Raw genomic sequence first — 16299 nt, forward strand, 5'->3', positions numbered from 1 at the left:
TTTGTATGTATATTGGTTTTGGGGGAATGAGGATGAGAGGGAAGCGAAGGCAAACACTGAAAAATTTCCAGAGGCAATAAAAGGCAAAAAAAAAAACAACCAAACTTTTGGTGTGTTGACCAGAATGGGAAGAATATGTTTGGGTGTCATGGTCATTTCAATTGCTGGCTGATGTGGGATTTTAACAGAAAGATTAAACACTGACTCTCTCTTTCCTTTTCCTTCTCCTTTAACTCTGTTCCAGATGAAAAGGAGAAGTTTGAACCCACAGTCTTCAGGGATACGATTGTCCAAGGCCTCAATGAAGCTGGGAATGACCTGGAGGCTATAGCCAAGTTTCTGGATGCAACAGGCTCACGGCTTGATTACCGCCGCTATGCCGACACACTCTTTGATATTTTGGTAGCTGGCAGCATGCTAGGTAACCTGCAGTGTACTTGATACAGAATTTTGATGATCAGCCCTGCTTCTTTTAAGATGCTGTTTTCCTTTGCAAAGTGGATATTATAAACTGTATTACAGTTTCACTTGTCTAGATACCTCTTCATCTCATATCATAGCATTGTTTGTAGTGCAGGAATACCTAGGGACTTGGTAGTGTGAGGCATTCTGCAAATACCACAAAAATGGATACTTCTGAGAAGCCTTTGGTCTGAGCTGAGAGGACTTCATTAGCATAAGAAGGTGTAATACAGCACTCCAGGTTATTAGCTGTTGCAAAGCTTTCTTTGTAGACATTGCAACAAAGAATAGCTAAGAGGAGGAGTGAAGGATCACGAGGAGTGCTTTGTGGATGTTCATGGGGCATTTCTCCCAGGTATCAGTAGCAGCTTGGCAAAAATATCCCATTCACCTCCCTCTGTATTTTGAATACATTGGCTCTTTTTACTGGTCACATTGGTTTGATTCCTGCTTCCTGCTCTTTGGTATGTAAGAAGAAAAGACGTTTTTGTAAGACTTGAGGTAATGCAGGAAGCAAAAGCCAGTGGAAATATCTAGGAAAAAACCTCTCAACAAAATAAGCCAGGAGAAAACTTTTGCAGCTGTGTTTTCAATATTTACATGGGCCTGGTAAGCATTAGAGGGGTTAGGAGAATGTTCCAAGTCCTCAAATTAGTAACAGACTGCTAATAGTTTTCTCTTTGGAAAGGATTTACATTATTGTGGTGTTTAAACTAGTAGTTAAAATACATGCAAGGGTTATGCTGTAACCCATACTTACTTGATCACATTCAGGACTCTCAAAACCAGCTGAGGTTCCTTAGTGTGAACTGAATCTCTGTCCTGTGAGGTTTGTGTGATCTAAGGTGCAGCATGTCAGCCAGCCTGTCCCTTGCGTCAGGTGTCGTGGCAGCCTTGCAAAGCTCGGTGTCTATCTGTTTCCCCATTTCCCCTGCTGGCTCTTACCTTTGCCTTTTGTTTCAATGATACATAACATTTGTAAGACATGTAATTGCAGATCGTTCTCCAAAGTGAGAAACTGTTCCTTGCCTATTTTTTTTTTTTTTTTTTTTCCTTTTTCTAGCTCCTGGAGGCACACGCATAGATGACAATGACAAGACCAAGATGACCAACCACTGTGTATTTTTTGCAGATGAAGATCATGATGCCATCCGAAATTATGCTCAGGTCAGTAAAGGCGTTTGGTTGATTACTGATTTCCGTTTCTGTATCAAGAGGGGTTACAGTGGAATATCTGCAGGCTGTCTAGGCTGCAGTAAGCTAGTTACAGGGGAATTGAAAATCCAGTTAACCAGTAATCTGCCCTAACCTATATGTTTTAGATAAGAAAATAGGATGTCTAAAATAATCTGATCATAGGTAGCAATGCTTTCTTTTACAGAAAGCAGTCTTCCTTACTTAGTCTGCTGCTGATTCAGTATAGTTTTAGACACCATCCTTATTATTTTTGTTGATCTTTTCCATATGCAGTCTGAAAGCTTTGTATAAACATATTTTTAGAAACAAATTAGTTGTATTAAAAATACAGCATATATCAGAAATAGTGTGGCCAACAGGACTAGCGCAGTGAATGTCCTCCTGTACTTGGCACTGGTGAGGCTGCACCTTCCATGCTGTGTTCAGTTCTGGGCCCTTCACTAGGAGAAAGACATTGAGGTGCTGGAGCATGTCCAAAGAAGAGCAACAAAGCTGGTGAAAGGTCTAAAGCGCAAGTCTTATGAGGAACAGCTGAGGGAACTGTGGTTGTTCAGTCTTGAATAAAGGAAGCGCAGGGAAGACCTTATTGCTCTCTACAGTTACCTGAAAGGAGGTTGTAGTGAGGTGGGGATTGGTCTCTTCTCCCAAGTAACAAGTGATAGGACAAGAGGTAATGGCTTCAAGTTGTGCCAGGGGAGGTTTAGATTGGATATTAGGAAAAATTTCTTCACTGAAAGTGTTATGAAGCACTGGAACAGCTCAGGGAAGTGATTAAAAGATGTGTAGATATGGCATTAAGGGACAAGGTTTCGTGGTGGACTTCACAGTGTTTGGTTAATGATTGGACTTGATGATCTTAAAGGTCTTTTCCAACCTAAATAATTCTATGAAGTATATGAATGACAAAAAATACAAAGCTGATGCCTTCAACCTTCAGTTGTATAGCTAGTTAGGAATTGGGCATATATTCCAAGAGCTTTCATTTCTCTTATGTATGTGATATATAATATCTTTTTGCAGGAATAAGGCTTGCACAAATAGGTGTGTGTGCAATTAACACAAAAACAGCAATGAAGCCTAAAACATTATTGAAGAGAAGCTAAAGTTGTGTAATTCCTTAATGGAAGATAATAATTATATGAGAAAATATAGTAAGAATTCTGTTGAAAGTTCAAAGTCACCATGCAGTTTGGATGCAAGTAGGATTGCATAAAAATGCAATACCATTGAAACTCCTGTATGTCAAAAGTCTGTTGTTAATTAAATAACATATTTATCTTTTTAAATAACTAATTATTGGGATGCTGGAGACAGTAAGTGAAAACATAAAAGCCACTAGCCCTCCTAAGGTGTTGAGGGTGGTGAGCTGCTGAAAAGATGTGTGACTGATTTGAAGGGTAACACCTATTTGCTAAATGGTAGAAAGCTCCTTTAAAAATACATCTTCGATAATCTGAAAAAGTGAAATATACTTATTTCTGGAAAGGGAGTCCATATTCTTGTGTATCAGCTTTATCATCTCTTAAAAACACGGTATTCTACTTCAGGAAAATATTTGTTATTGGTAAATGCATCGATTCTTTCTTCTTAAATTTTAATAGTTTGATAATAAAAATTGGTAGTACCAGTCCTCCAAGGAGAAATTGAACTTTAAAGTAAAAGGTTTCATGTTGGAAAATGGAAAGGAAGGCTTCAGGATTTGGAGCAGTGGAATTTTCAACGTAATCTCTGCATTTCAAACCAGAGCCACCAAAATAAGTCAACATGTTGTAGTTAATGCCTGAGGAGATGTACCCTTTTATAGACCTTGCCATTTTTTTTCATGCATAATGGGAAATAGAGCTTTTACTATATTATGAAAAAGTGGAGTGAGGATAAAATAGTATTTAGAGCTTCCTTAACTTCTAGATAATTTATTCCTCTGACTCTGAAGTGAATCATTGGTGTGGCTATTTTTTGTGGTTTTAGTCATGGAAACAATTCAGACAGTGAAAGGTCTTCAAGAAAAAAAGACTAAAGCTGATGTTGATATTTTAGCAGATTATTTCCTTATTAAATATATTTTTGTCATTTACAAGGACTTATAAAAATTACAAAATTTTGTTTGGAAATATGAACAAGATGCTAGTTTCTATTTTCATCTTACACCTTATTTTATTAGAATTCTTTGTGTCTCTGCCTCTCAGCATGGCCACAACTTGATTTTCACTTGTTCTGAGCCAAAATACTACCATTTAGGATGTTTGGATGTATTTCATGTTCTATGAAAAGTGAAATGAAACTTTCTAAACTTAATTTCTCCCACCACCACCATCCAGCCTGACAATAATGTCATTTGTTTCCCATCTAAACCTTCTCACCTGTGACAGTAAGTCCTGTATTTTGTGCTCTCAGTATAGGAGTGAGAGCAGTGATTCATTTATTTAATATTTTCTCTCTCCCTTCTATCTGAATGCACCCTGCACCTATGCTGCTTCTGCTTTCACAATCTGTGGTGATATGATGGGAAACAAGTAGTGAAAACTGGAGAGCAAGTGTTTCCAAGAACATACTTGTAAAAGCTTTGTCAAATTTTCTCCCTTTTTCCGTGGCAGCAGTGTGTTTTGTTGTAAGCATTCATGTTAGTGGATTTGACCAAGATCCTGCATCTACTGAAGATGCCCAGCAGTGCTACTCACTCCATTGGCTTACACCTGACAGCTTCCTCAGAGGGCCATGTTACCAGGCGAAGGGTGCAGAGTTAACCTCCTCCTCCTCCTTTCACCTCCTTTTGATCTATGGGTAGAGTGAAAAGTAGAGTAGGAATAAAACTTTGAGAAATATGAGAAAAGAAGACTGAAACTGCAGTAAATTCTCTGATTCAAACATTGCTCTTTGAAGCAAGAATTGCAAAACTTGTATTTTTTCACTGGTGAACAAACTAATAGAGAAGGCAACCCAGGAGATAACTGCAGTAGAATATTAGAGTGTGAGAAGTCAGCAGTGCTTCCTACTTTTTCTTTCCTGCTGTGAAGATAATAAAAAGAAGAATATTCTTTTCATGGATTAGTTAATGATATTCTTTATGGATTCAGTAGTGGCAGTCTTGTTTTCCTTTGCATGTTTTTCTAAAGAAGGACGACTGCAACTGTTACATTTTAAAGTTAATCTGTGTTTGTCTTTAGGTCTTCAATAAACTTATCAGGAGATACAAATACCTGGAGAAAGCATTTGAAGATGAAATCAAAAAGGTAATGTTGGTGTCAGTCTCCTTGGGCATTAGTATCTTTTTAACCTATGTAAATGTACAATGTGTATTCATACAAACGTGGCGCTGTTATGTATTTTATTTAGCTCTACTGGAAAAGAGGATGGAATCTACAGGTGACAGCTTTAGTCTGCAAATTTAGCTCTGTGGGATTACTAGTGGCTGCACTTGATGTAGAGTAATTCTGAATTAATGCTTCCTGTAGTTGCTTTGACCAAGCTCACCTTCCTATCTGAGGCTTTTTTGTGCAGAACTTCAATGTGCTTTGGGGTGTAGCTGTTTAAGAGAGGTGGTGTTACTATTTTGCTAAGAGAACAGCTCTCTGTGGGTTTTCCATCGAATAAATGCAAGTTTGCTGTGCAGAATGTCAGTTAATCTGTGAGTGTTAAACAACTCCTGCATTGTGGAATGAATCCTAACCATAAGTTTTTGTATTTGAGGCCACAGATACGTGCAAGAGAAAGTAATCACCTCTGACAGAGTGCTCAGGATTTGCCTGTTAAGCTGTAGCAGATATTTGTGGATACTGTTTTGTGATACTGAATTCTAAGGAGGCAGGAAAAACCTGGGTAGAAATTTTTGAAAATCAAAATACAGATTTATTTTGTCTATTTTGAGTTCCTAGTAACAGATGTAAATATCTTTCTCTAATGGCCTGAAGTAGTAATAAACACTTGCTGTGCTGTGACAGGCATGCTGATAATGGCAAAACCTGTCCTGTGATTAAAATACAATATTTCTTAAAAGAAATGGTGTGTTTCCATATTATTTAAACATTAGAAAGATTGCTGCAAGGGTTAAGTGAGGGTAAGTCTGGAGCATGATGCCTCACCACCCCTCTTGTGGCTGAATAAATTTTGCTCTGATTTATACATTCTTGCTTATATAGGAAATTATTTTTGCACTCCTGGCCAGTATGCCTCTCAACTGATGCTGATTGCTCAACACATCATTCTAAAGACCTAAATTTACCTCTATCCCCACAGAAATCTAATGTTCTTGCTGTTAATTACTATAATCATTGACATGAGAAGCGCTGACTCATAGTATTCAAGTTTCAGAGAGTGTTCAGCATATTAAGCAAATGCCATGTCAATTCAAGCCGCCTCCTCTCTCTTCTGTAACTTGCTTCGTTTGGAATCCTTGAAGTTTCCAAGAATTCACTTTGCACGCTTAGCAACAAGATGAGACTGTGGTTAATATGTGATAATTTAACTCTTCAGTTGAGGAACAAGTGTCTCTGATGTGATGTTTAGCCGTACTCAAGCTTGAGGGAAAGCAGTAATTTGAGGTACAGTGTGACTGGAGCCATTCTACTCCTTTAAAGCCATTAGAAGCATCCTAGCCATGGTAGAACAGGGTCAGAGTGGGCTTAACCACCTTGCAGACTGCAAATCTCAGTTTATGTACATGCTTTTTGTATAGTTTTAGTGTTGGATCACATCTGGTATGGCAAATAACAAGATTAGGTTTGCATGGTGGTCCTAGGCTGAGGGGAAATTTTTCCACCTGCTCTTCACTCTTATTGCTGGTGTGAATCTTGGAGTGGCCCCTGGGGACCTGGCCTTTCAGTGTGGGTGCTGGGTACATTCTCTTACTCGATTAATCCTGTTTATCTGAGAATTAAAAACTAGGGGGGTGGCTGTGAAGGAGTTTGGGCGTGTGTATTGCACCTGCGCTGGCATTGCCTTAAAACCCTTGATGACTATTTGTAGATGCCTCTTGCTTACCTTCTCCCTCCACACCAAGCGACTGGCTTCTCGCTGATGAGGCAGTTGGGTTTTAACTATTTAAATCCCTGTGTACAGTAACTTGAGTAGCTGCTCACAGAGTATCAATGATAGATACATTAGTATTTCTAGGTGGTATCTGCAAGATTTAGTAGTTCAGAGAATGCTGCACTTAGTCGACGATTAGAAAAGCAAGAGAGTGACTCCTTGATGTTGTTTCATGGGTCACTATCCCAGAAATGCAGTTCTTCTGGCAGATTCATTAGGCAGCTAGAGTACTGGGGGAAAATTAGCTCGTCTCACAGAAAGTCATGCTAAAAAACCCAAGGCAATACCAGCAGTTTCACTCTAAAGAAGCAGATGGTATCAGTGGGATTTCTCTTTCAAGAGAGATGGTTTTAAATGGCAGTATTTGTTCAAGTATTTGCTTTATCTCTTCTAGTTCATCATTTTGTCATTAGGACATTGTTATTTCCCAGAACCTTTCCCTTTTTTGACTGTTTCTATCCCTCAAATGTTTTATTTCTCAAATCTTTCCCCACAAAATTGCCAGTTATTCTTTTGTCTAGTGACATAAATAAACCATACATCTAAAGTTTTACATCTAAATTATTTTGTGCAAGCAACTTCAAAGAAGACAAAGATGTTTAAGTGCAGTGCTCACCTGCTGGTTTTTGATATAGGCAACTTAAGTTCATAGTACACTGGGCAGTGCTCATAGCATAGACCTTTGGCAACATTTTGCAGTAATTTCAGTTCCAAATTCTCAGTTCCAAATTTGTGTTCATCTTTCTTACATATGTATTTCTGTTCAGGTCAGTGGATGAAGAATGCAATATTAGCCGTATACATCGTGTATTTGCATGTTTAAGTATCATCATGTTTAAGTAGCATCCTATATAGTTGCTTTTATTATCAAAGTTGGGAAAAACCACAGAGAAGTATGTTTTGTCTTAACAGTGGTAAATATTACTGAGTCGTATGAAGACATCTGAAATACTGGGAAATGTCATGAGGTCCTTTGTTCATGTTCCCATTTTCCTAATGAAAGAACCCTAAGTCAAGCTGGGAATGATGAAATAAGAGGAGGCTAACATTCCAAGATCAAATGGGGAGTAAACAGAGATGCTTTAAGTCAGTTAAATGAAAGACAAGAATCAGTCAGTGGGTATCTGTTGTGTTAGCTGCCTTCTCCATTGCTGACAATTCAGTGCTGTCTACAGATGTCAGATGCTAAAGCACAGACCAGTTCACATAATGAAGATATAAAAAGACATCACATCACACTCCCTGTGTGGATAAAATGCCTTAATTTTCACTAATAAGGTTTCTAATTTGCAAGAGGAGAGCAGAAGCACTTGTTTTTCGTACGTGCTTTTTAATGTTGCATTTATGTCTTTACTTGTGCATACCTTTTATGCCCAGAACTTGCGCCTAAAAGACAAGTTCTTTAAAGACAAAAATAGCACAGAATGGCACATTGGGTCTGGTCTTGTGCTTATTAGGCATTCTGAACTCCCACTTAAAGAGGTGGGAGTTCTTATAGCTATAATAGAAATACAAAATTGTGAGCCAGAACTGCGCATTTTATGCCTGGAATCAGTCTGTATCTGTAACAAAAGCAGTAATGCCAGTGCTCGGCTAACAGCAGGGAAGCATCAGCTTGGAGAACTTTCTGTGGGTGGTTTGGTACTGTTCTGAAATGACTTGGACATTTTGTGACTTCCCTGCTGAGGTTTGTAATTGTGATGCTGAAAGAAGAGCTCTTAAAGTAATCAGCAATAAAAAAACCTGAAACAACAGCTTTGGACTGAACATTTTGTTCTTTCTGATGGTTTTTAAGTGGGTTTATTAAAGGCTTTTATTCTTTCTATCACCCAGTATCCCCCTGAATTAGACTGTTTCACAATTGCTTCGAAGTCCAGAATAATATCCTTGATCAGCAGAAAATGACATGTATAAGTTTATTTGAGCTACTTTTCAAAACTATTAGTAAAACAAAAATTATGGTAGTAGCACCAACAGTACTTTAAGTAATGAGAGACATGCAGAAGATGAGGTTCCTGCTCAAAACATACCACAGTGGCATATAGTTTGAGAACACTGTAATTCAGATTGATGCTAAGAGACTTGCAAGAAGCATGTTTCAAAGGAAAAGGAAGAGGATGAGACTGTGAACTTCATAGATACATTTTTTCAGACCTTTCCAAAACAATTGAACAAATACAGATTTCTCAAAACTAGAGTTGGTAAATATTTGGATGTCCTTCCCTTAGAATCCTTCTCTACCTTGGACTGCATAACTGGCTTTGCAGCTGAATTTCCCGTCATTGTTGCTTTTGTGGCTTGGATCTGAAATGAATGGGTATAACTTGTCATAACTCATTGCTGACAAAACCCAGTGGAGGTTACAGCTCAGTAGGTCAAAACCTGGTCTTCCATGTTAAAGTGGTCAGGTTGACCACTTCCTAAACAAAATCATCATCTGTTGCTTATATGGGAGCAGGAGGAATAAGAGTTAAGTACGCTATACAGAAAGCAAAGCTGTTTCCTCTTTAACAGTCTCAGTACTTACAATAAAGAGAAAAAGGTCTAATTCTCATTTTTATTCTTGTGCAGATCTCATTATGGTACAGTATTGTTGATAAAGCTTGTATAATGACAGCTTTAAATCCCCAGGCCTCCATTTTACTTTAGGCTTATACTGAAATTCTGTAAAAAATGTTTTCAGTCTTCCCATTAAGTGTGGCCCTGGAGTTCCTTTACCTGCTCCATTATATATACCAGTTAATTGCTGCATTTGGAAATACAGCACACCACTTGTTTTTCATCCATGTATTTAGAAATAATAATTCCATTCATCTGCAGGGTTTTTTTTTGGTTGTGAGTCACATTTTGTTGAAATAAAATTACACCTTGAGATTTTCTAGTTTAATGATTTTTCTTTCAAGCAAAAACTGCATGTTGCAGTCATTTGGCTGAAGCCAGCTACAAAAAAAAACCCAAATGATTTGTCTATGGCTGAATCATTCAGGCCTGTGTAAGCTGTAATTTAAAGCTGATGTTATTATGTAAGTGCTACCATATGAATGAGGGTGTTTTTTTCAGTTCTGTTCACTGATACAGAGCAGAGCTATTCATAAAACACTGCATTAGTTTTATTAACTTTGTTAGTTATCTGCATTTATAAAATGTCACTACATTCAGAAAGCTTTACAGTTAATGGTAAGCTCTTGAAGAGCTCTGACTGTCCATGGCAACAAACAAGCACCGGAACGTGTGTGATATTCTGTCCCTTTGTATGGGTGAGATTTGGTAATTAAGAAATACCCTTAATGTGGAAACTGGGTGGGAATTTTCCATTAGAATGAGTTGTTCTGCTTTGGTTGCATCTATTGCTCCTTTGGAGAAGGAAGAATGGTGTCATGACAGCAGAAGGTAGATGAATAAAGCACTGGTAGCTGAAGAAGGAAATGAGAATTCCTTTTTAACTCCAGAAATGGATGTGTGCAGTCTTTCTTTTTTCTTTTTCCATTTCTTTTTTTTTTTCCTTTTCTTGTGGTGACAATAAATTTGTAACCGAGCTTCTGGTGGCGTCAGCAGCTTTTTGCAATGAATGGAGCTGCCCTTTGCTGCCTACTCCTTTTATTATTTACCGGTAATGTTATTGACAGAATCTCATTTTGAACAACTTTTTCCTGATGTAAAGCAAAAGAGGTGTAATCTACTTCATAACTACGCTTTAAAGTCATTCATTTTAACATAGAAAATTAAGATACTTAAGAGACCTAATTGCCATTTTTAGACTTCTAAGAGGTAAATACATAGTTCTCTAGCACTTAATTAAGATGGTGAGATTTGTGATTTTTTTTCTCAAGGTATTTGTTTCCTCTTGTAATTAGTAGTGGGAATGGTGAGGTCTTAAAGCAGCTTTTGTTCCTGTCTGTCTTTGTCAGCTTTATCAAGAATGTCTGAACTTGAAATATTTTTCTTGTTGTAGCCAATAGAAAATTGGTTGTAATTGTTCTGTGTTCTCTTCCCCAAAAGCAAAACAGGAAACTTTCTCATCCTTTTATTGTTTGCTGGAGCAATGGTTTTTGTTAGCTAAAATATGAACTGCAACTGTGTGGGGGTTAGTCCAAAGTCTGAAGGTGTGAATGGGCAGGCTCCTGTCAGCGTGCTGAAGTCAGCAAGTCTGTGGTCCTGTAATTCCTGTGGGTCTCAAGCCTTTAACAAGCACTTTTAGTTTTACACATATATACGTATATTTGGAGAAGACAGGCTTTGTCTCCCTGAGTAAGGCTGTTTTCCACATGCTTATGTCCTTACAGAAAATGAAGTTATAAGCAATCAGTGAAATGGCGCTGCCATGCTTCAGGCAGACTTTGACGTGAGCGCTATTAATTATAGTGGGACTTCTTGAGAAATAAGAAATTAAACTGTCTGCTAATATTCATCTCTACTTGTTATCATTGCCTGTGGCTCAAATATTTTAACTTTTTCTTCTTATCTGGCCCACAGCTTCTGCTGTTTCTTAAAGCCTTTACTGAGACGGAACAGACAAAGCTGGCAATGCTTTCTGGCATCCTGTTAGCCAACGGGACTCTTCCTGCTACAATTTTAACAAGCCTCTTCACTGACAATATAGTCAAAGAAGGTAATTTTCTATATGATCTTTTTTCTTCCATTAGCTTTAATAGGAGAAGTATTTTATTGCAACATGCTTTTTATGTCAAAAGGCTGTAACTGTACAATGGAAATGGGTATTTTAAAGCAGAAGTGTATACAGACAGCAATGGCCAACATACTTTGTGAAATCTAATATGAGGGCAGTCAAACATAGGAAAAAAGCAACAAAAAGCAAAAACAAACCCCAAAGGATTGATGTTTTCTGGAAGTTATACATGTGTGTGCAAAATTGTAGAATATAGTTATTATTGTGATATTATATAGTGTGAAGTATAACATTTATTCCTGACATATGTCTACTAGCATTTTTTCCAGTACCTTGTGCATGTGAGCGTGAAGTGGAACAGAGAACACATGCAGGCCAGCTGGGTATTGCAGAAGGAAAAAAATAAAATTAAACCCCTCATTTTGCCTTCATACCTGTAGTGATCAGTGATTGATGCACTTTCCCGTGGACTTGTATTTGCCATATGATAAGTAACTGTTCTTTCAATCTTAGAATCACCGAATGGTTTGGGTTTGAAAGGACCTTAAGATCACCTAGTTCCAACCTCTCTGCCATGGTCAGAGACACCTCCTGCTAGACCAGGTTGCTCAAGGTCTTAGAGTACAATGACGTTTTGAAATTACTTTTTTTCCTGGTTTTTTTGAGGGGTTTTATTTACCTTTTTATAGCCATCCACCTAGACGTCCTGATTTCCCAAATGCTTGCTGAACAGTGTCTTTCTCTGCAGTTACTGACTACCTGGAATAATTGCAAATGCACTGTCAGTGCTGAACAGTTTTCGTGAAATCTTTTTGGTTTTGTTAAGGAACTGTATATTAGCTAAAATATATTCTAACTTCGTGTTCTCATTTGCAGCATGCTAACCATTACATTTGTTTTCTAAACGCTGCAGGAAGAAAAACCACAGCTGCAGCTTTGCTCTGTCATCACCACAGCTTTTGGAATCAGAATTAAACTAGGAGAAAATTCAAACAAAAGCACTAATCCATGTCTTAGGGTGATTGCGTACAGTATTTTTAAATCGAAGTCTGTTCCTAGTTATGGGAAGACAAGAGGATCTGAAAACTCAAATTTTTAAAACTGAAGTAATTTGTTATATTTCAAACTTAACATTTTAGAAGTAGAATTTTTATGTGTGAATCGTAGAACAAATTCAATTTGCATTATGAACTTATGTTTCTAGGAGTCCTAAACTTTTGTCAGGAGCTTACATGTACTTTTGGTTCTTGGTTTATACGTACTAAAAATGTACCCGTGTCCGCATTTGAGGAAAAGATTGTTCAATCAGTGTTCTGGAATAGATCTTTTATTGAAGAATAATCAGAGATGCTAAGATAATTGGGAGAAAAAAAAAAACAAAACAGGAAAAAGAGCAACATTTAAAACAGGTAGATAATATAAGAATAAATTTGATACTCTCTTTGATTTACAAGAAACAATGCTGCGGGTAAGTGAGGTTAAAATACACAAGGAAACAATTAGGTGAGCTGAGGGAGTTGTTGATCAGCATGGGTATTGTGACATTGGCAAAGAATTGGCTGGAAGTGAGATAAGGGTAGATTGTGCAGACAGGGGATCTGTCAAATTTGAGGGCAAATACCTTATTCATTATAGGATTACCCTTTTTCAGTGTTGTCATTACTTTTGCTGTGATGTGTAGATGGGGAAAAAAGAAAGTCTTTTAGGGATTTCTGACGTATTTCTAGCAGAGATAGAGAAGGGTCTAGGTAGTAGTGGTGGAACCTCATCAGGGTTAGGTGTACCCTTCTTTGTCACCCAAGCTGAAAAACCAGTGTAAATGCAAAAAGCAGCTAAGAAGTTTAATCAATAAAATGAATGGCTGAAGTTACTTTCTGCAAACAGGGGAGAAACAGAAAAAGAGATGAGCTATGTAAAGGAAAAGGCAGTGGCAGCACATGAATAGAGTATAGAAATGGCCAATGTAAATTTGGGATGTACTTTAGAAGTTAAGATTGAAAACATGTGGGTAGTGAAGCCCTGGAACGACTTCTTTCTAATATTGGCACTGGCATAATACTTGGCTTATTTTAAGCCAAAACTAGAAAAAGGCGTTAGGACATGGGTACTGGGACAGTGGTTGGTGACAGTACTTTTGGTATTGAGCACATAAGCACATTTTGGATATTTTTATCTGCGGGTTCAGAAATTACAGGTGGAATTTACACCTAGGTCCTTGTTGGTTGATCGGGCTTTGAGAGTCTTGACTAGTCAGTGTACAATACTTAAGATTGCTGCATTATGCTGGTTTCATTTGGAACCTGCTGTACAACATGTAAAACAAGTCCAAAGTAATTACTGTAGGTCTTTCTTGGCATGGCATTGTGCATCCATGGTTCTGTATACTAGTCCCCTAAGGGTTGTGCCTTACAACTAAGCTCTTGAAATAAGGTTGCCAAAACTGTCATAACAGTGTTATTGAAGTTTACATTGTTCTGGGAATAATCTCTTACATTCTTGTTTGATGACTCATTTAGTCAATGTATCCTATAAATAAAAAGAATGGGTATCTATCTATAATGTGCTAAGAATGACGAAGTAACTTTCTACCAGTACGTCCCATCTAGCTCTCAGAGCTTCAAGACCATTTGGAGGTAAAACAGACAATTGCAACCACTGGCTGTAGCATAGTATACAATTACCATTGTCACCACCCTCAATAGCACTGGAAATGTTGATATGAGTGTAGTATGGAGAAGCATAACTGGCCTACAGGAAACCTTCTGCAAGAATAAGCTGGGTCTCCATCCCTGAGACCTTTCAGCTTCCTTCAGCTCCCTGCGCTTGCTGCTCACAGCCGAGAAGCTGGAGCAGAACCATTGGTGGTGCTGCTCTAGGAAATAGGAGAAAGGAAAAAGGAGGTGTGGGGCTAATGGTTTGTTAGCTCTCCTGGGATACCCACAGCTAGGAGAGTTAGAGTTTGTTTGATTTAATGCAGGAAATACTATGTCATGCCTTGGGGAAGGAATTTTTCCACTTAAAATTGTATTCGTGCCTCGTCCTACCAGCTACTAAATGCCTCTTACAAGGATGGGGTACAGTCAGTTACCTCGAAGTTGCAGTTATTTAACCCTATTCCAGGACTTGCTAAAAAGCCCTTTAAAGATATGGGGTTTTAGTTCTTATTCCTGACTATCCTTTATTATTTTGTGCCTTCATTTCATAACTGATTTAATGCGTATTTTTTCCTTTTGCATTGGACTTTGTCTGTAAATTGGGGAGGTAGGAGAAATAATGGCAAAGAAGATCTTTGAAAAATTGAGTGGAGATGGGTGATACAGAATGAAAAAATTTTCAAGCAATCTAGCATATGCCAGGAAATTAATACTGCATTAAAGAAAAAAATGAACTTTTCGGCTCTATGTGTTTGGTCCCGTTGTCACAAAGAAGTATTTTCATTCCACATTCTTATAACCACTTTCTAACCTTGTAATTCTTATCGCTGTCTCTAAGTCATGTTGAAAACTGCTGAAACATGTTTTGTGTTTTTCCTCGAACAGGGATTGCAGCCTCTTTTGCTGTAAAGCTTTTTAAAGCATGGATGGCAGAGAAAGATGCCAATTCTGTTACCTCTGCTTTAAGAAAAGCCAACCTCGATAAAAGATTGCTAGTAAGTACAATATATTTTCAATAATCCTTTTCTCTCCTTGGGAAAGAGAAGGAAATACAATGCAGATGGTAGTTTGCTGTAAGCATGTTAACTCCCCCTCAGACTCTCTTAGCATTTTTTAAATATTTTGAATCACAGCAATATTGTTATGGCTGTAGCATTGATACAGGTTCAGGAATATTAAATATCACATGATTTTACTTTCTGTCTGTTTTTCCTGTAGCCAGATGCCTTCTGAAAAACTGTATATATGGAGCTTGGGAATTAAATAGGGTTTTTTTCTAAGCACTGCTAACAAAACACACTTCTATTTTGTTGAAATATGTTTTACTTTTGTAAATAACAAAGTATAAAGGGTTATAAATAAGTTTCCAAAGCGACAGTGTTTAAATAGTATAGTGAAAGCACAGCCATCTGGGTAGCATAAATGGTCCTGCAGTGATGACAGGAGATCTAGCAGGAGCAATGCAGGAAGGCTTTCTGCCTTTGGACTCAAAATCTGTGTTCTGAGTTTGTAGCAATGCCCTGAGGTATTTAGAGTATATATGAATATTCATCAGTCATGTGCCTTTCTCTCCCAGTGTCTTTCTGAAGATGAATAGGGTTTTTTTTTTCTAGTCCTCAAAAAAGATTGCTGCTGTGGTAATCCAATCAGTGCACTGCATCCTGTGTAGCACTGCCTGGAGAATTTCAGCAGTATTTCCTGTTTCTACCTCAATAATTTATGACTAAGCAAGAATCTTTCACAACTGAAGCAGCCTCGCACACCCCTTCATCTCTTCAAATTGTATTTGATTTTAAGAGTCCAAGTCATAAATAATTTGCCATAAAGCTGGGAAATGGGCTAATTACACTGCTTATTAGAGAGGGGGAGAAAAGCAAACTGCATCTTCTATTTCAAACTTGATTGACTTAAACTTTCAGCTGTTGGCTCTCATGCTGCTATATTAAACAACTATTAAGCATCAGATGATGTTGCCTAGCATAGATGCCTTCATGAAAGTTTCCTCTCAATCTCATTTTCAGTAAGTAAACAGATTAAGAGTCTCTAGTTTCTTTGTTAAAAAAAAAAAGTTCTATCTATCCCACAAATCATTGTTAGACACTAAGAACTGGATGGTAAGCAAATGCCATTGAATCCTTGCCAAGATGGGGCATTTTTTAAGAGTAGTTTTAACTTTTCTAAGTAGCTGGACTTTTGTAAGTCATAGATTGACAGTGTCTTTGAATTGGCAATGCCTACAGGAGTTAATGTTAACCGTACATAGTGGATTTTGTGGTCTTTGTTAAATGATGCATTAGTGGTGATCATTGCTCAGCAGAGTAGCAACATCAGGGC

General features: G+C 37.8%; 1 protein-coding gene across 2 annotated transcripts in view; it reads left to right on the top strand.

The window, feature by feature from the left end:
• BZW2 (basic leucine zipper and W2 domains 2) overlaps window positions 1-16299 on the top strand; it is a 58958-nt gene that overhangs the window by 28003 nt on the left and 14656 nt on the right. For both annotated transcript variants that reach the window (XM_030511041.1, XM_030510983.1), the window contains exons 3-7: window positions 245-421; window positions 1526-1629; window positions 4824-4889; window positions 11158-11293; window positions 14851-14960. In XM_030511041.1, the coding sequence (XP_030366901.1) occupies window positions 245-421; window positions 1526-1629; window positions 4824-4889; window positions 11158-11293; window positions 14851-14960 (593 nt within the window). The remainder of the gene's footprint in view (window positions 1-244; window positions 422-1525; window positions 1630-4823; window positions 4890-11157; window positions 11294-14850; window positions 14961-16299) is intronic.

The sequence above is a fragment of the Strigops habroptila genome, chromosome 1, assembly GCF_004027225.2.
Source record: "Strigops habroptila isolate Jane chromosome 1, bStrHab1.2.pri, whole genome shotgun sequence".
NCBI classification, from domain to species: Eukaryota; Metazoa; Chordata; class Aves; order Psittaciformes; family Psittacidae; genus Strigops; species Strigops habroptila.